Below are 21,255 nucleotides of genomic sequence, written 5' to 3' on the forward strand. Positions count from 1 at the left end.
ATTTATCGGCAAAGTTAAGTGATCCACTGTTATTGTTAAGATATTGTGGTTTTTTTTGTTTATCAAATATAGAACCAAGGCAATATGTGGCTCTCACATTCTTCCTGTATTTCATCCTGTTACAAAAACAGTAAGGTGTTTTCATTTCTATCTATTTGTAAATATAAGCTTTGGACAGCATCTGTGTTTTCATTCCACAGTACATTTCTGCTACTTTTTTTATGTTAAAAAGTGACTTTCTAGGTTGTTTCTGTTTCTTGCTTGGTGTAGGCAAGCACCTCAGGTGACTGAGGTTGAGACAGTTCTTTTGGCATGTTTTGTGCATACAATGGAGGCTTCAACATCTTAAGAAAGACATTTTGTTTCTTCAGCAGAGGACTCAAAGGCAATCGACCAAATAACTCTCCCAGGTCATACCCATCTTCCAGAGTCATGACACAACCACACATGTGCCAAGTGTACAAAACAGAAGCAGGTGGAAAATAGCTGAACAAAACCAAGAACTGTAGAGGAAAGTGATTTAAAAGTTTAATGTGAAACTTGTGAAACTTAAAAGAATCAATTTAAGTTAACAAAACCACTGTGAAACAAAACTGTACTGTCATTGTTGGCTTCCCTGTGTTCAGCAATTTCAGCCCCAACATTATGTTGTAACTTTTTGAAAAGAAAAAGCTGTCTTAAACTTTCTGCTTTATTGAATGTAAAAATGGCTCTCGATAAAGTTTACATTGTTGTACATAAACGTGTTTCACTCGTAGGTATACTGGTGGTGGTCCGACAAATACAAATTTATTTAATGTTAAACTCCCTTTTGGCGTTTCTGTATCTACTGGCAAGCATTCTGTCCCAATGATTTTGCTTTAAATTTTTCTACTTGACACTAACCCCCCAAAAGCTAATATTTTGGTCTTTTCAAACTTACCTGTTTTCCAAGGGCAATAATAAAGTTCTGAATATTACTCCAATAAGTCTTCCACATGCTTCCAGACATGTGTGGAACACATGCATGAAAGAAAAAGATTTGAAAATTGGTGTGACATTTCATATCCTTAATAGAATATTAATATATTGTGTACTTTTAGAATTCTTTTGTGCAATAACTTAAAAGAACATCACTAGATATAGACTTTAAAAGACTGCATTAATTACATCATCTTGATTTCTTCTTAGATATATTAAACATTGCTTCAATGGCACGATAAAATCCAGTACCTACTATGGGAATTTCATGCTTTTATTTATAACTCAAATGGCCATAGGCAGATTTCCATGGCACTGTAAAGGAAATAATGAGTAAATAGCTACATATGCCATATGATCAGCAATCCTACACAGAGGTACATACTCTGAGTAGTTCATTAACGTCAATGGGATTGTTCACAGTGTGTAGGTCTTTGCAGGATCGGGGACTAACAAGCAGCTTGAAACTTTGTGGAAAGCTTTCAGAAAAACATATTTCCACAGTAACCATTTGTAATTTCATAAACAGAATGAGGACTACAGATTAGGAATAATCAGCATGGCAGATGGACTCTAAGGGCTGTAGTTAGCTTTGATCTTTGCATAAAAAGACAGTTGAATCATCAGGACTTCTACACACAGAACACAGATATAACCTGGCCCTACAGAAACAAAGATCCTGGAATTCAGCAAAACATCCACTGATTTAGGCCCCAATTCAGCAAAGGACTTCAGCAGTTGTTTAACTTTAACAATGTGCTTAAATCCATCTCTATTCAGAAAAGCATTTGAACATGCACTTAATTTTAAGCACATGCTTAAGCCCACTAAAGGCAATGGGATTTAAGCATATTCTTAAGTGCTTTGTTGAATTGGGAGGGCTTGATTCTGCTCTCATTTGTACCATTTTTACATTGGTAAAACTCTAGTGACTTCAATGGAGTTATTCCATATTTATGCCATTGTAGCTCAGGTCAGAATCTCGCTCAGAGATCCTTAATTCCATGCTAAAGATAATGGTGTCTTAATTCCAGGCAAATTCCCTATTAAAAAAGTAAAAGGGAGAAGAAAAAAATAGGGGAAAATGATTAATAAAAGATTTTCTTGGCAACATGTCATATTTTCCAAGTTTTTTAACTTTTAAACTAATTCTTAGACAAGATACTATAAACATTGAATTAAGAAGCCCATCTGTAATCAGCAACATACGAACACAAACAAGGCACAAGAAATGAAGACAAAAAGAGGAAAAGCCTTCCTGAACTACAGATTTTCCATCCCAAAGCATTAACAGGTCTGTGATAAAAATGCCCCTGTTTCAAAAGGCTGATTCCCTTTCTTTTCTGATCCATAGAGTCCAAGATGGTGTCCCAGTTGAAATAAGAGTCTGCTTTCCTGTGACTCTCATGAGGCATGAGTGTGTCTTTAAATGATACTTAAAGGGTCAGATCCTCAGCTGGTCTAAGCTCTGTTGACTTCAGTGGAGGATATGGCCCAAAGTAATTATTCCATGTGTGGAAATGCAACTTTAATGCAAAGTTTTTTCCTGTATCTGCAGTCCTTTGTTTAGGGCCAGATCTCGGTACATTTACTCACTCTGAATAATACCTTAATCTGTGAGTGGGAAGTCAGTAGGACTATGTGTGGAGTAAGGTGCTACTCAAGGTGAGTAAAGGTATCTGATGTTAATCCTTATTGAGCTATTTATAATTGCTTCTTGGGGTAGTAGGGAGGTTAACATTGTTTTTTGATGTAAAATTACCATGCAGAATTTTCCTTTATCCAAGGACTTTTTGTACAGAATATACATATTGGTTAAACTGAAAGACTGTACATATTAGCTTAATGACCTAACACCTTTAAATCACTTTTAAAGACTAAATCCCCATTTTTATTTTAATGATAAATGGGTCAAAGTCTGTTCTCAGTTGCACAGATGTAAATCTGGAGTAATCCAAGTGGAGTTAATTTGGATTTACACCAGCATAAATGAGAGCAGAATTTAGTCCTCTAACAGTCAACATTTCCCACACTGTGCACATGAAGGGCCCAATCCTGCATTCTCAGAGTACCCAAATCTTTCAAAAGAGAAGCCTGGTGGAGCACCAGGAATAGTGAATAGTGTGGGCTTGAAGAGGTTAAAAAGACACATTTAAAAAAAAATGATTCCACGTTTTCTGCTAATGGTCCTCGTTTTACCAAATGATCAGGCTGAACTATAATTAAAACTAATAGATCATGTTGAAAAATATGTACAACAGAAGGCTGTGTATGTATATACTGAATGTTAAAAGCCTTTTATTTTTATATTTTGAATGCTCTAAATTAATAAAAGAATAATTATAATGTATTTGGTTTTTCTTTTTTCAAAATGTTCCAAGCACTATCTCTTATACTGCGTAAGGGCTGATAATACAATGATCAAATGAGGAATACTTGCCTAGGAATTGTAATAAAATTAAAAAAGGACCATATCTCATTTTGTTGGCTTTAGCTACTGAAGTAACACAGCTTTGAGATGTCAGTATGGTCAAATCCAGACAAAAGAGACATTTTCTGCGTGCATGTCAGTACAAGAATGTTTGAAAATGCTGAGAATGCATTTCTATTCTAACCTTTTTCCGTTTATAATGCATTTAAAAAAAAAAGCATTGCAGATGCCAGACTTCACACCTGAGTTGTCCTTAAAAAAATAATCTGCAAAGATATTCTTCTAGGATTGCTGAAGAGAAAGTTTTGCAATTATCTAGAAGGAAGAACATCTAATATTAGCCAGTACAAATAATGTGTACAGTGATAACATAAATGTTTCCAGCCATTTAAAAATATATAGACAATAGTCAGCAAACAGGACTAGATAAAGGTAATTGTTTATTGTGAACGAAATACAGCCCTTCTAGTATTTAAGAAGACAGCACTTGAACATCAACAGAGAGGTGATACACTACGTGAAGTTAGACTTTGTCTTCAATAAGCATGACAGAAATGTAGTATATCCTATTTCAAATAGCAATTGAAAATAGAAAAAAGTAGGAAAATATATTTGAAATATGAGCTAATTTATACTGAATATCTGGGAAAGCAAACATATTTAATTTCATAACAAAATTCAGTATTTGTTTTTCAGAAAGGCTTATGGTTATCGAATTAAGACTGCATATGGGATATCAGTATAGGACACTGTTTCTTAACCACAAGGGGGTCACGATAGGCAGTCAGGGTGGTCGTGAGGTGTTGAAACATTTATTACAATCTAAAGAAAAGAAAATCTTGATCCCCACTCCTCACCCACCTTTACCCTTCAAGGTCAAGTATTCTCTGTCAACTTCTTGAAACATATACACACACATATACACTGAAATGAATTATATAGGCTTACTGATATATTTTTTATTCTCACATTTACAGCAAATGAAAGGGTGTTCATGATCATTATTTCTCTTGTATCTTTTAATTTGATTTTTTTAAATCTGGAAATAAAAACACTTAGGGTGAAATGTTGGCCCCCACTGAAATCAATGGGAATTTTGTCTTGACTTCAATGGGGCTAGGATCTCCCCTCTGAACATTTTTGTGAAATTTTCAGATGATTACTGTTGGGCAGGAATCAATGGGACTACTCATGTGAATAACTGCTCACAATGTGAGTTCACAATCTGGCCTTATATATCCAAAATGAATTAAATTACCTGTTTGTTTGTTTATTGTCTACTTCACTGACTTCTTTGGTTGTTGTACAATTTTATGTGAGGACAGAATTTAGGTAAATTGAATTATGCTCATCATCTTTCTATGACCTGTTTGAAGTAAGGATAATATTCAATGTATAACTGAGACTATGCAGAATGTTTGACAGTAGGTATTATTTGAGGTATGGGGGCAATCCATCCATCCTTTTCCAAGCATCACTCCCATACTGTGTTAGAACTGCATGATTGGACCCAGGATTTACTTCAGATTTGCAAAGTATGGGTCAGGTCCTCAACTTTAAAGTCAATGGAGCCATGACAATTTATACCAGTGTAGGATTTGGCCCAACATGATTAATGCACTTCTCCTGCTGAGTTCACCTATCAAGAAACTTAACCTGACATTTTAACAATCACTAGTTAAAAAATGGATGCATTTACTAAATGACATAATTTACTGCCCATTACATTTGGTTTGTTCTTGAGAAATTAACTTGTTCCTGTGTTACCTTTATATTTTTTCTTGATCACTGGGGCCCTGATTCAGCAAAGCAAATAAGCACATCAGTGCTTAAAGCTAAACCTGTGCCAATGTGCTCTGCTGGATCAAGGCCATAGGGCCCAATCTTCCAAAGTGATGAGTGCCTTCAACTCTCATTCATATCAAAGAGAACTGTAGCATGAGTTCCTCTTATATTTTGCTTTACCTATGTCCTTTATATCATAACGTGAAATTTATCAGGTATATAATTTCAAACAGTACATTGTTTTAGAAGCAGTACTTCTGATCACCAGTTCTCCTGAAGCCATGCATAAGCATATTCATAAACCAGAAGCATCACTGCACCACCTAGAAAAGAGGACATTATCTTAAGTATCAAATTAGATCCCTTCGATATTTTGCAGGACATATATAGTGTCATTTCTCCTGAACTGAAATTATAAATTGAAATATAATGAAACTGCACTAGCAAAAACTCTCTGGATTCTACCCAATCACCAGTTCTTAAACTATACAAAATTTACCTAACACTGGAACACAAAGTCAATGTGAAAAGCTTGTAAATTAAATCAAGAGCACCCTTACTTTTAAATGCAATTTTCTTACATATTTTTCATACTTTGTTCTAAAAATTTTCAGCAGATGTTTATTTTATTTTTTTAGCTATGGTACAGACAAAACTCTTGATCTGCAAAAAAAAAAAATATATATATATATAGAGAGAGAGAGAGAGAAAGATTTGGACATGAAAAGAATTGAATGAAAAGACACAAATTCTTCACCAGAATTGTGAAAATCCTTGCAAGTAAGATTTGAAAAGGCTTATCAAATGTTTTGTTTGACATTTGGGTTGGATGGTTTAACAGGACCTGTTGTTTGAAAATCATGGTACTGGTATTGAATCTAGTCTTCCCATGGTTCTATCTCATGAATCCACAGGCAAAATGTGGGGTTGATGGATTGATATTGGTAGAATCAAAAGTGTGACTAAGCCCCAGTGCTAATGCAATGAGGGAACTCTGATCGGAGAGAAACAAGCATGACATTCTAAGACTGGGCTATAATTATTATGCAAGTTAAATAAATAGACCCGACACAGTTTCTAACAAGGGGGATTTTCAGAAGGCCTCTGCGTAGCCTCTGAAGAGGCCTATACATTGGGGAAATTATGAAAGATAATTGAAAGATTCTACCCAATACAAGTAAATGTAGCACAACCTCGACTGTAATAACCGAGTAGGGCCCAAAACTTTTCTTTTTTCCCTAATTTTGCCTGTTGGATCAGATAGCTTAATTAGAATGCAGCATCTCTGAAAAGCCAAATAAAAACATCTTCTACTGAACTGAGTTGACCTTTCTGTTCCCATGGGATAGGCTCAGACAATCAGAGACATAGAAATGCCATGTGACTTGTCGCATGTGACTTAGTCCAGCAAACCATGCTCAGACTTGAAATACACTACAAATAGCAGCCTAATAAAGTTCACAGATAGCCAGACCGGGGAGGGGGGGGAGGAGGAGGAGGAGAATTGCAAAAAGGCTTTCACAGACAGTTTGGCAAAGCCATACTAATTTGCAGTCACAAAAAGAACAGGAGTACTTGTGGCACCTTAGAGACAAATTTATTAGAGCATAAGCTTTTGTGGGCTACAGCCCACTTCATCAGATGCATAGAATGGAACATATAGTAAGAAGATATGTGTATATATATATATATACACACACATACAGAGAAGGTGGAAGTTGCCATACAAACTGTAAGAGGCTAATTAATTAAGATGAGCTATTATCAGCAGGGGAAAAAAACTTCTGTAGTGATAATAGCTCATCTTAATTAATTAGCCTCTCACAGTTTGTATGGCAACTTCCACCTTCTCTGTATGTGTGTGTGTATATATATATCATCTTACTAAATGTTCCATTCTATGCATCTGATGAAGTGGGCTGTAGCCCTCTAATAAATTTGTTAGTCTCTAAGGTGCCACAAGTGCTCCTGTTCTTTTTGCAGATACAGACTAACACGGCTGCCACTCTGAAACCTGTCATGTGCAGACATAGTTTGAACTCATGCCAGGGCTGATTTCAAGTACTTAGAGAGTGTGAGTTTTTCATACAGCTCTCTTACACAAACTATTTATGTTGTAGACAGATGGACTTACCTTTTCAGCCACAATTAAAATTGCTTTCTTATTTCATTCAGACAGCAAAACCTATATATTAGTCAATGGGACTATTCATGGGCTTAAAGTTAAGCACATGCTCAATTGCTTTGCTGGATCTGGGGCAGAGTGGTAGCACCTTCTGGAATCAAGTTCTTCATTATAAACTTAGCTACGCTGGCTGGAACAAGGAAAGTGGGGATCTTCCTCCTCCCTGCCCATTGTGGGGGCATTAGGCAGGAGAATGCTGTGTGCTCCCTGGATTGTATCTGGATTCCCTGTGCCCCACCTTTCTATGAAACTGCACAAAGGCCAGGCACAGTCTAGCTCCTGGCTGGAGAAAATCATTTACAGGAACACGCAAGCATTTACAGGAAAATCTCATACATTTTTTATAATGAAAAACACGAAACGTAGGCAGAACAGATACTGTTAACAGACACAGTTACCTATTGGCTTTTAAATCTGTGTAACCTTGCCTATTAAACCACCTACTCCAACTGGAAACACTTGTTTACATGGGAATAAGATTCTGGTCTATTTGCGGTACCTGCACTCTCAGCCAGGCGTGCCGGCTTGGAATGGCAAAACTCGAAAGGCCCCAGATCTGTTCAAACTTACACTCTGTTTCCCATTATCTCTTACAGGCACTGGAAGCAGAAAATAACTAGAGTACAGTGCACTTTGGCTCTGCCTCTACATGTCTCTGATTCACCCCCATGCTAGGCTGGTGTAGAGCCCTTATGCCCGTACTGACCTGGCCAGGGAGGCTCCCTGCAGAAAGGGTGTTCTCAGGGAGCCACTTACGCCAACTTTATGGCGCCTTTACACTATCAAAGAACATGAAGTAGCCTTAATGTAACAGAATCAGGCCCAAGGGGTGAGGGACTGACACTAACTGTTTCTATAAGCATATCCTTCAAGGGTCTTCAAAAGTGTGCCTGAAAAATACGTGGACACATCCATTCGCACATACAACCGAACCTCCTTGTACTTCATGATTTGTTCACTGATCAGGCATCTGCAGGCACCTAAGGTCATTGGGTACACAGTATTCCAATTTAGACATGCAAATATGCTTTTTTGAGGGCAAATTTAGCACAACAAATCCAATTTCTTTAAACAAAAATAAATAATGTAAAGATTAAGGGCCAGATTTATGTACAGTATTTCATTTGTTTTATTGTTATTTATTGAGTCTTAAATTTAAATGGAAACAAGACACAGAAACAAAGAATAAAGAAGAGACAAAAATAATGGAGGCAAAATTACCTGGGCCAAGCCTCATGATCTTGGGAACCAACCCTTTGTACAAAGCCAGGAACCTGTAGCAGAAAGAACAAAAGTTTCAAACAATATTATTTTTCTACAAACAGAATGGAATTTTATCTTATGTTTGCTGAGATACTGGCATAGCACTTACATGCAATTATTTGGAATGACACATGTCCAATACCAGACAGTATCTGGATTTTAACATTTTGCAGAGGTAGATCAGACAAAGAGAAAAAGTTAATCAATGTTCAGTACAAAAGCTATGCTGTGATCCCTCCAATCAGAATCATGACTTTAATCAGTGAGATGCTTTTTACTTTCAAGACAAGTCTGTTAACAACAGCTGCATTACATGGATAAAATGACTGCTATAATTGAATATCAAAGCCACAACTCATTGCTCACTTGAGAAATATTTAAAAAGTTGGAGAAACTTATTGCCAAAAGGTTCTGTCCTCCATTCACTCATTTCATCAATCATTCTCAATGTATAACTGTATTCAGAAATTGCAAGTAGAGATTTTAACTGTGAAATGTTCTGTTGTTCTACTGATATTTTGCATTTGCAAAGCAAAGAGTCAGTTTTGTCATTACCAAGCAAAAAATGCTGTGCTTGAAATGTAGTAGGCATGTATTTGTGGGACATAAATTTCAACAACATAACAGTAGTTTTGCAAATATTAAAAAAGAAAAACCCTACAGCTGAAATAGGAAGAGGTTTCTTCTTACATTTAAAATACATCTCTAAAATGTTACATTGCACTCTCTCAACACATAAGTGCAAGGTAGCTTCATGTTCCTCATCAAATCTGACATATTACAACATAGCTTTATGGACCCATATGAACTAAAACAGAGGCCTGGACATTTTAGTAAAATAAGAATGTTTTACCCTTCTTCCTTATAGACTGTTGCCATAGTTTTAAAACAGGTTCTATACTTGATCTCGCCAGGCTCTGGCTGTGGCCCTTGAATCCTACTTTTTGCAACATCAAAAGGGATATTAACCATTGAGGCTATTGTCCCTGAGACTAGCCCAATTCCAAATTTTCTCAAGAACTCCAAAGTTGGCTCCTAAAAAGAAAGAATGAATGAATGAAAAAGGAAACGGAAGCACCTAAATAGGTTAAACACTACAAAGTAATATGCATTTAATCAGAAAACTTGCACAACACGACACACTCATGTTATTCTAGCGGAACACATTAGGATTTCCTAGGCTGGAACTTGTTTTCTTGACAATCCTATTGGCTATGTTTTTACACATGGTCTAAATTGCTGAAGTACACATTTCCTCACACAGGATTTATAAACACAGTTCATAAAGAAAGACTGGTATGGCATATGGGGATGATTTGTATAATTGGGCTTCACAATGTACTTAGTATTACTGTATCAAAACAGGAGAAATCCAAGCACTCTATTAGCTAATTGGCCAGAATATTTTACAAATGACAGCAACTTCCACCATGAAGCCTACTAAAATGCTCATTTGTGTGTTGGACCCCCAAATGTTAAATTAAATAAAGGCTAATCTCAGTCTGCTGCCATTCCCCTCCAGGTTTTTTACATTTATTTTCACGTGTAGCTGATCCACTGTACTGAGAAGTGCTAGCTTCCTGTTATTAACAATCCAACTTGGTGCAACAGCAAAACAGCCTTCAACATTCTGTGCATTATAAACAGTAGTAACTCACTAAACTAATTGGCTGAAGAATTTACAACTCATTGTTTCTAAACCCTACTATTCTTTCATGGTAAAAGATAGAAACAGATTATAAAGCAGACCTTAAAACATTTTGTTCTCTCTCTGTTTGAGTCTAGATGATCCAATTGTGCTTTACTGGATTCCCTTAGAAAATCTTTCTACCTTGGCATTCTCTATGACATCAAAGTACTCAGTTTATTTGGGAGTCAAATTTTCTTTAACAAAGTCTAATCCCATTTCTGTGAACAGTGTTCATCACAGTGAACTCTGTCATAATGAATTTCCTAGGCTGTCCGTATAACTTTTTATGCCCCTGTTCTTCCATTCTACACCAGCAGAGCAAAAATCCTTTTATATCATACCATGCACTGCATTCATGTTTTGCAAGAAGGCACTCAACACACAGCAAATCAATAGTAAAACAATATAGGATGATGCAATGTCATACATTCAGCTTAATATTAAAAATGTAATAATAATAAAATAATAAGAAGAACAACAATGTTTCTTTTAAAGGTGTTGTTTGAGCCATACACATTCCTGAGGAAAAGAATTCTAAAAAGGAGGTACATAGTGGCCTTACATTTGTTACTGAACATAGGAACAGTCAATAGGTTTTCCTTTGCAGATTTGCAGCTAGGAAAATTAGTTAAAACTTCATAATATAAATTGGACTTCCACGTGTTGTAAGTTTAAAGAGAGGCTTTTAAATCAACACGGTGCTTATATTTAGTTACAGAAAAAGTAACTCCATAATTTCACAATAGAGGGCATTTACTTGGATAATCCCTTTTAAACTAAAAGTAAAACAGCTTTTGTTATAATTAAACATTACACAAAGTTCTCCAGAATGCTTAGCAGCAAATTATTGTCAAGACTATCTGTACAAATCCAAGCTGTGTGCATGCAATTACAATTAAGGCGGGGGGAACCCTGCAACATTTCAGGTTTTACAAAACTTCTAAAACCAACTGTAGCCAGGAGGCGACAAGTGGCACATTTGTATTCAGGGCTGTAAAACAGTCTGAAACCCCCTTTGGGGAGGTAAGCTCTTTGGGGCAGGTACTGTCATTCACTATATGTTTGCATGACACCTAGCACAGTGGATTGCTATTCTAGGTGCTACTGTAATACAAATGTTAAGCAATAATAATTATATATTAAATGTTGAACCTGGGGCCAACTGCATTTGTGCTGTGTCCTGGCAGGTCAGCTCTTTTTGAAATGTTGAGCATTCTCATGTGTATTGGGGTGCTTTGAATTTCAGGGTTATATGCTTTGGGATTAATAGTACCACAGATGCCATGATGCACCAGAGTGTAAAAACAATGCAAATCTAATCAAAATATGACACTTTTATTTCAGAATAAGAGAACTCCTTGACTGAGATGATCCAAACTATTGAGGGAGACATCTAATTCAAAATGCAGCACTTCTGGATGTACCAATGGAATAACTGAAAAACCATATTAGACTATATTTGCCTGTCTTACCTCGAATACTAAATGTCACATGTATAATGGTGTTCAGAAACCAGTGTGGGAACCTGAACAACATGGGCATTCAGGAGTACTGCATTCAGAGACTCTGATTCTGCATCAAGCTGACTACTTGTGGAGAAAGGTCCTACTCAGTGTGGATAAAGATGACAGAATCTGTGCCAAAGAATCTTTAATTATAATCAAATCCTGTTTCTAGGCAAAGGACATGGACCTTACTGTAACTGTGGGAAGTGTTATTTTGTTATTACCTGTCTAATTGCAGCCAATATTTTTAAAATTGTCACTGATTTTGTGATTCAATTTTAGGGTGTTCCTCTTGAGACCCCTTGCTGATTTTCTGAGTGCTGAGGATAAACAGCTTAGAATAAATAATACTTTGCATTTACATAGTACCTTATATGCAAGGATGTCAACATGCTTTCCAAGCTTTAATTAATAATTTTTAACCCCTCTGAATTAAACTGTAAAAGAATGGTCTTCTGCTGTAAAGAACTATGTACAATTATGACAATATACATGATGAATAAATAGTAAGAATAAATTAGTATTACAGCCTGGTCTTTTCAAAGGAACCTAAAGGAATAATACACCAAACCCACTGATTTTCAATGGGATTCAGGCATCTAAGTCTCTTAGACTTCTTTGAAAATTCTAGTCATAATACTCAAGAGTTAAGTAAGACACAAAAGTGTTAAGTGATTTGAAATAAGTCATAAGAAATAAATACATAAACTAAATAAATTTGCCCCAGGTCACGGAGTGGGTCAGTGGAGAATCCAGGAATAGAATGTAGAGGCCAAACTCCTTCATTCTCTGCTCTATACATAGGACTACACTCCCTCTCTCTATATATTTACGACTTGGTGCTATGACTCTACTAGGGATCAGGATAGGTCCATCAAATTAATTTTTACTCATGATCTGATCAGGATTTGAATCAAAGTTTCTAGAGCTGCAATATCAGTACACTGACCTTGCACCATCTAATCACCGTTGCCTGACTTTGAAGGGAACAGCTGTAGCAGCATGTCAGATTGAACCCACTATTTAAGGGAATTATTGGTATAAAAGAAGGAAGTTTTCTGATTTTTTAAAATATGAATGGACGAGACCAAATTCTGCATTGGTGTACACACAAACATTTCTATTGAGTTCAGAGGGATTGCAGAGGTATAAATCAGTGCAGAATTGCTAAAACAACTCTTCAAAGTTTTAAACATGTACTATATGTTCCAAAATTCAACCAAGAAATGAACCAATTAGGTTGGGAAACTTTTGACCAACTCTGAAAAAAAGTTTTTCTTTAGTCTCTCAGATCCCTACCGTGCCCACCTTACAACATCCTAAATAATAGGGAGGTAGCGTAATCTAGTGGAAAGAGCATTGCACCTGGGCAAGTCTCTGAATCTTGGTTCCCTTCACACCCTTTGTCTGTCTTGTGTATTTACACTGAAACCTCTTTGGGGTACAGGCTACTGTGTGTTTAGTCAGACCCTCTAGGAACTAGTGGAATATAATAATAGTAAGTGAAAGCACCATGGAAGAGACTTGGTAACACAAGGTCTCCTACAATGCTCACTATTGCACTTCTATTTGCAATGAATGCTCTTGCTACATTTGTGCCACTTCAGAACCCTTCTTTGAAAGTCTCATTGCCCTAAAGTTGCTCATTTAAATTCTCTAAAATGACTGTAAAAATAACTAACTGTGTAAACAGATGCACAACAACCTTGGGGAATGAATGTACTGCAGATACAAAGCTGTTGTCACAATCCTCAGAGTAACATTTCCACTTGCTCCTGTGGTGGACAGCTGCAGCTTGCTGGCAATCCACTCAGCCCTGGTCTACACTAGGAGTTTAGGTCGAATTTAGCAGCGTTAAATCGATGTAACCCTGCACCCGTCCACACGATGAAGCCCTTTATTTCGACTTACAGGGCTCTTAAAATCGCTTTCCGTACTCCACCCCTGACAAGTGGATTAGCGCTTAAATTGGCCTTGCCGGGTCGAATTTGGGGTACTGTGGACACAATTCGACGGTATTGGCCTCCGGGAGCTAACCCAGAGTGCTCCATTGTGACCGCTCTGGGCAGCACTCTCAACTCAGATGCACTGGCCAGGTAGACAGGAAAAGAACTGCGAACTTTTGAATCTCATTTCCTGTTTGGCCAGCGTGGCAAGCTGCAGGTGACCATGCAGAGCTCATCAGCACAGGTGACCAGGATGGAGTCCCAGAATCGCAAAAGAGCTCCAGCATGGACTGAACGGGAGGTACGGGATCTGATCGCTGTATGGGGAGAGGAATCCGTGCTATCAGAACTCCGTTCCAGTTTTTGAAATGCCAAAACCTTTGTCAAAATCTCCCAGGGCATGAAGGACAGAGGCCATAACAGGGATCCGAAGCAGTGCCGCGTGAAACTTAAGGAGCTGAGGCAAGCCTACCAGAAAACCAGAGGGGCAAACGACCACTCCGGGTCAGAGCCCCAAACATGCCGCTTCTATGATGAGCTGCATGCCATTTTAGGGGGTTCAGCCACCACTACCCCAGCCGTGTTGTTTGACTCCTTCAATGGAGATGGAGGCAACACGGAAGCAGGTTTTGGGGACAAAGACGATGATGATGATGAGGAGGAGGTTGTAGCTAGCTCACAGCAAGCGAGCGGAGAAACCAGTTTTCCCAACAGCCAGGAACTTTTTCTCATCCTGGACCTGGAGCCAGTACCCTCCGAACCTACCCAAGGCTGCCTCCTGGACCCGGCAGGTGGAGAAGGGACCTCCGGTGAGTGTACCTTTTAAAATACTATACATGGTTTAAAAGCAAGCATGTGAAAGGATTAATTTGCCCTGGCATTCGCAGCTCTCCTGGATGTACTCCCAAAGCCTTTGCAAAAGGTTTCTGGGGAGGGCAGCCTTATTGCGTCCTTCATGGTAGGACACTTTACCACTCCAGGCCAGTAACAGGTACTCGGGAATCATTGTACAACAAAGCATTGCAGTGTATGTTTGCTGGTGTTCAAACAACATCCGTTCTTTATCTCTCTGTGTTATCCTCAGGAGAGTGAGATATCATTCATGGTCTCCTGGTTGAAATAGGGTGCTTTTCTTCAGGGGACATTCAGAGGAGCCCATTTCTGCTGAGCTGTTTGCCTGCGGCTGAACAGAAATGTTCCCCGCTGTTAGCCACGGGGAGGGGGGAGAGTTGAGGGGGTAGCCACGCAGTGGGGGGAGGCAAAATGTGACCTTGTAACGAAAGCACATGTGCTATGTATGTAATGTTAACAGCAAGGTTTACCCTGAAAGAGTGTAGCCACTGTTTTATAAAATGTGTCTTTTTAAATACCGCTGTCCCTTTTTTTTTTCTCCACCAGCTGCATGTGTTTCAATGATCACAGGATCTTCTCCTTCCCAGAGGCTAGTGAAGATTAGAAAGAAAAAAAAAACGCACTCGTGATGAAATGTTCTCTGAGCTCATGCTGTCCTCCCACACTGACAGAGCACAGACAAATGCGTGGAGGCAGACAATGTCAGAGTGCAGGAAAGCACAAAATGCCCGGGAGGAGAGGTGGCGGGCTGAAGAGAGTAAGTGGCGGGCTGAAGACAGGGCTGAAGCTCAAATGTGGCGGCAGCGTGATAAGAGGAGGCAGGATTCAATGCTGAGGCTGCTGGAGGACCAAACCAGTATGCTCCAGTTTATGGTTGAGCTGCAGCAAAGGCAGCTGGAGCACAGACTGCCACTACAGCCCCTGTGTAACCAACCACCCTCCTCCCCAAGTTCCATAGCCTCCACACCCAGACGCCCAAGTGGGGGGGGGCACCGGCCAACCAGCCACTCCACCACAGAGGATTGCCCAAAAAAAAGAAGGCTGGCATTCAATAAATTTCAAAGTTGTAAACTTTTAAAGTGATGTGTGGCATTTTCCTTCCCTTCTCCACCACCCCTCCTGGGCTACCTTGGTAATCATCCCCCTATTTGTGTGATGAATGAATAAAGAATGCATGAATGTGAAGCAACAATGACTATTGCCTCTGCAAGCAATGATTAAAGGGAGGAGGGGAGGGTGGTTAGCTTGCAGGGAAGTAGAGTGAACGAAGGGGCGGGGGGTTTCATCAAGGAGAAACAAACAGAACTTTCACACCGTAGCCTGGCCAGTCATGAAACTGGTTTTCAAAGCTTCTCTGATGCGTACCGCGCCCTCCTATGCTCTTCTAACTGCCCTGGTGTCTGGCTGTGCGAAACCAGCAGCCAGACGATTTGCCTCAAACTCCCACCCCACCATAAACGTCTCCCCCTTACTTTCACAGATATTGTGGAGCACACAGCAAGCAGTAATAACAGTGGGAATATTGGTTTCGTTGATCGCTAAGCGAGTCAGTAAACTGCGCCAGTGCGCCTTTAAACGTCCAAATGCACATTCTACCACCATTCTGCACTTGCTCAGCCTGTAGTTGAACAGCTCCGCACTACTGTCCAGGCTGCCTGTCTACGGCTTCATGAGCCATGGCATTAAGGGGTAGGCTGGGTCCCCAAGGATACATATAGGCATTTCAACGTCCCCAACAGTTATTTTCTGGTCTGGGAATAAAGTCCCTTCCTGCAGCTTTTGAAAGAGACCAGAATTCCTGAAGATGCGAGCGTCATGTACCTTTCCCGGCCATCCCACACTGATGTTAGTGAAACGTCCCTTGTGATCCACCAGAGCTTGCAGCACTATTGAAAAGTACCCCTTGCTGTTTATGTACTCGCCGGCTTGGTGCTCCGGTGCCAAGATAGGGATATGGGTTCTGTCTATGGTCCCACCACAGTTAGGGAATCCCATTGCAGCAAAGCCATCCACTATGACCTGCACATTTCCCAGGGTCACTACCCTTGATAGCAGCAGATCTTTGATTGCGTGGGCTACTTGCATCACAGCAGCCCCAACAGTAGACTTGCCCACTCCAAATTGATTCCCAACTGACCGGTAGCTGTCTGGCGTTGCAAGCTTCCACAGGGCTATCGCCACTCGCTTCTCAACTGTGAGGGCTGCTCTCATCTTGGTATTCATGCGCTTCAGGGCAGGGGAAAGCAAGTCACAAAGTTCTATGAAAGTGCATGTGAAATTTTCGCAGCCACTGGGAATCGTCCCAGACCTGCAACACTATGCGGTCCCACCAGTCTGTGCTTGTTTCCCGAGCCCAGAATCAGCGTTCCACAGCATGAACCTGCCCCATTAGCACCATGATGCATGCATTGGCAGGGCCCATGCTTTCAGAGAAATCTGTGTCCATGTCCTGATCACTCACGTGACCGCGCTGACGTCGCCTCCTCGCCCGGTATCGCTTTGCCAGGTTCTGGTGCTGCATATACTGCTGGATAATGTGTGTGGTGTTTAATGTGCTCCTAATTGCCAAAGTGAGCTGAGCGGCCTCCATGCTTGCCTTGGTATGGCGTCCGCACAGAAAAAAGGCACGGAACGATTGTCTGCCGTTGCTCTGACGGAGGGAGGGGCGACTGACGACATGGCTTACAGGGTTGGCTTCAGGGAGCTAAAATCAACAAAGGGGGTGGCTTTACATCAAGGAGTATTTCAGGCAGGACTTCACGGAGGGTTCCAATAAGAAATGGTGCACCTAAGTTATTGTTCTTATTGGAACAAGGAGGTTAGTCTGGCCTCTGATTGATACATGGCTAGATTTACCTCGCTGCACCTTCTCTGTGAGTGACTGCAGTGTGACCTAGAGGAATGAGTCCCCTAGACGGGGGGGGGGGGGGAAGCAAATGAGTACAAAACAAATCTGGTCTATTTCTTGTTTTGATCCATTCCATCTATCTTTTACATCTTTGGCTGGCAGCAGACAGTGCAGAAGGACTGCATGCCATCCACATCTCATGGCTGCTCGGCAGAAGACGGTGCAATATGACTGCTAGCCATCCCCATCTCTTGCCTGCCCGGCAGAAGATGGTACAGTACGACTGCTAGCAATGCGTATTGCCTGCCTGCTCACCATAAGACGGTTCAATAGGATTGACTGCAGGACTATAGAGAATGACCTGGTCAAGTCACTCCAGATTTAGTCCCTGCGCCCATGTCTGCCCAGGCGCTCCTGGCTGACGTGGCCAGGAGCACCTCGGACATGACGATGACGGCTACCAGTCATATTGCACCGTCTGCTGCCAGAAGGCAAGGGGTTGCTGCTACTGTGTAGCAATGCCGTACCGCGTCTGCCAGCACCCAGGAGATATACGGTGACGGTTACCTGAGCGGGCTCCATGCTTGCCATGGTATGGCGTCTGCACAGGTAACTCAGGAAAAAAGGCGCGAAATGATTGTCTACCCTTGCTTTCACGGAGGGAGGGAGAGAACGGGGGCCTGATGATATGTACCCAGAACCACCCGCGACAATGTTTTAGCCCCATCAGGCATTGGGATCTCAACCCAGAATTCCAATGGGCAGCAGAGACTGTGGGAACTGTGGGATAGCTACCCACAGTGCAACACTCCGGAAGTCGACTCTTGCCTCGGTACTGTGGAAGCACTCCGCCGAGTTAATGCACTTAATGCACTTAGAGCATTTTCTGTGGGGACACACACACTCGAATATATAAAACCGATTTCTAAAACACCGATTTCTATAAATTTGACCTTATTCCGTAGTGTAGACATACCCTCAGAGTGATTTGTTTTTCAGCCTTGGGAGTTTCTCACAGTGCAAATTCCCACTGAAATACACAACTCCTTTCTTTTTAATCCAGATTTGGTATGAATTCAGTTTATTATTTATATTACTGTAGAGCCCTGGGAACCCTAGTCATGGACCAAGGACCCCATTGTGTTAGGTGCTGTACAAACACAGACCAAAAAATTGTCCCTGCCACAAAGTGCTTACAATCTAAGTATAAGATGAGACAAGAAATGAATACAGACAGACAGATGAGGTAGTACAAAGAAACAATACTGGTCAGCATGGGTAAGGCAGTGGTATCAATGCACCAGCAGCATGACCATTGTCAAGTTTTTTGTAGGAAGTAATGAAAAGGAAAAATAGAAGAAGGGAGCATAAAAAATATAAAAAGCAGGTGTGAGCAACCTCTTGCCCTCACAGCCATCAAAACCCTTTTGGTGCACTGCTCCCTGAGCCCATCAAAATCAATCTCTCCGAGTCCCCTCCACTAGAAAAAATGCCCTGGTTTCTCCACCTCATCACCCTACATCCTATGTCCCTGTCTCTGCCCTCTGTCTCCAATGTCCTTGTGCAGCTGGTCAGAAAACAGAGACCACATTTTTTAAAAGGGTCTGGTTTGCATCCAATTTTTAGTTTGTCAAAATTTCTCTCTCCTGTATGCCCAGCTGTGCTTTGTCTCCTCCTTCCCCCATATGGCTGTGGGCCTGATTCTTCTGCTTTGCCATGCTCCTTACCTAAGTAACTCTGTACTGAGACATCGGAACTGGAGTAACTGAGGCAGAAGCACTCACTAGCCAGACTCTCTTCCCTTTCAATATAGCATCTCCTGGTGGGGGGAAGACATGTTTGCAGACTTAAAGCAACCCAGGCTGCAGCTGTCACAGCTTGCAGGACGGTCCTGGACAAATGAGATGGTGGGTGACTATGTTTCAGGTACAACATTGTCTTAGTCCTGCTAATTCACATCACATGTGGGAATTTCAGGGTGGGCTGTAGCTCTGAGAAATACCATTCCTTCCCAGTCTCCTCCAGCATGCCTCATAATCATCCTCTGCCTCAGATTTTTTACAGCACTTTGCACCAACAAGAATTTCCCCCCCACATTGGGCTTCTCTGTTTCTTAAAATGTCCTGGGTAGCGTACAACTAAAAGAAAATTCTTCTGCTCTCATATTCTTGCATGACTTTTATTGTTTTTCAAATTTAGCACTCAGGTTTTGCTGCCTCTTCTTTGCGGGCTGAAACTGAAGCTCAACCTGAGCAAGACAGAGCTGATACTGGTGGGCAGAGGAAAGCATTCTGCAGAATGTGTGGCTCTGTTGATGGACGATACACACCCACAAATGATCAGTCCAGTCAACTGACTAGGAATATTCTTGGATTCCTTGCTGGCACTGAGCTTTCACATAACAGCATTCACAAGAATTGCTTACTATCTTCTTCTCTTGGCTAGGAGACTCCGTCCCATCCTGGAGGACAAAGACATGGCCTCTGTCATTCATCCCTTTGTCACCTCCCACTGGATTACAGCAAAGCAATGTATCTGGTCATAAAACCTTCAGCATTTAGAAAACGCCAACTAATATAGAATGCTGCAGAGTGTCTCCTCAGCAACACAGGCTCCTGTGAGTACATCAGACCTGTCCTCTGCTCTCTATACTGGCTGTCCACAGAATCAAGAATCAAGTTCAAGGTCTCAGTCCTTATCTTCAAAGTGCTCCATGGTCTGGGGAATCGAAAAGATCTGGGATGAAGACCGTGGTCAACAACTATGCTTCTCAGGCACAATGGAACTCTGAACAATAACAGTAAGGTTTGTCTGTGCAGAAGAAAGAACTTTCTCTGGGGGTGGTCGGAGACTGTGGAATGAACTCCCTCAAAACTTAGGGTCAGCACAAACTTCACCACTTTCTGCTTCAAGTGCAAGGCACATTTGTTTGACCTTGCCTTCTCTAATATAAACACATCACGACAGGTATAGATATATTACAAAGAACCTCCACCACACTACCAAAACAAGACACCCTCCTGAACACACTTCTCCCTCTGGGAAGCCAATGAGAGAAAAAAATGCCACGTGACAGATGTGTAATCACATTGCTTAATGCACTATTGGAAGGTGCTCAGATACCACAGTGACGAGCACACTAGAAGAACCTATGTAGAATAGAATAGATAGGGGAGCCCTTTCTGTGACATAGCAACTGACTCATCAGCTCCCATATCTGGGCACAAAGGCCCCTTTAACAGGTGACACAGCATACACCTGCAGCAGCTGGATAGATCAATTTGTGCCCAGAAATGAATTTTTTTGGTGGCCACTTTTTAGGACTTATGAGAGTCTTAGGAATGCAGTGTTAAGGTGGGTGACTGCCACTTAGAGGTAGTAGTGAGCAAATATTTTACTTGTTATTCTGAAATTAACATTTACCAACAGATCTAACTATGATAAAAATAGCAAAGGAACATCTATTGGAAGTCTATGAAATGTGTAGCATAAACAAACTGCTATAAAATCAAGAAATTTCAAGGTGAAATAAATTACAAACCAATTCAACTGCTAGTGCAGATGTATAAAAGCTAATACTCTGTGGTGAATAGAACAAGTCTGATTTATTCTGTTTTTAGTAAACAGAGCAGGAGGTTGATTGTAAATGGCGTGTTTAACAAAATAGACTGAACATATGAAAAACTATTCACTTTGAAGACTTACAACCCACACATGTCATTTATATCATTCAGGCACTCAACACAAAAGATTTATTGTTTTTGGCAAAATAAGCTGCAAACATCCTTAA

The 21,255-nt window shown here is 40.5% G+C and overlaps 1 protein-coding gene across 15 annotated transcripts in view; it reads right to left on the bottom strand.

Annotated features, from left to right (window-relative positions):
* Window positions 1-3,847: 3,847 nt before the first annotated feature.
* SLC25A21 (solute carrier family 25 member 21) overlaps window positions 3,848-21,255 on the bottom strand; it is a 408,519-nt gene continuing 391,111 nt past the window's right edge. For 14 of the 15 annotated variants that reach the window (XM_077819078.1, XM_077819077.1, XM_077819083.1 and 11 more), the window contains 3 exons: window positions 9,478-9,659; window positions 8,583-8,635; window positions 3,848-5,499 (listed from right to left, as the gene is read on the bottom strand). In XM_077819078.1, coding sequence (XP_077675204.1) covers window positions 5,438-5,499; window positions 8,583-8,635; window positions 9,478-9,659 — 297 coding nt within the window. In that variant the 3' untranslated portion in view covers window positions 3,848-5,437. The remainder of the gene's footprint in view (window positions 5,500-8,582; window positions 8,636-9,477; window positions 9,660-21,255) is intronic. The other variant, XM_077819091.1, reaches the window with a different exon arrangement.

The sequence above is a fragment of the Eretmochelys imbricata genome, chromosome 6 (assembly GCF_965152235.1).
Source record: "Eretmochelys imbricata isolate rEreImb1 chromosome 6, rEreImb1.hap1, whole genome shotgun sequence".
Taxonomy (NCBI): Eukaryota; Metazoa; Chordata; order Testudines; family Cheloniidae; genus Eretmochelys; species Eretmochelys imbricata.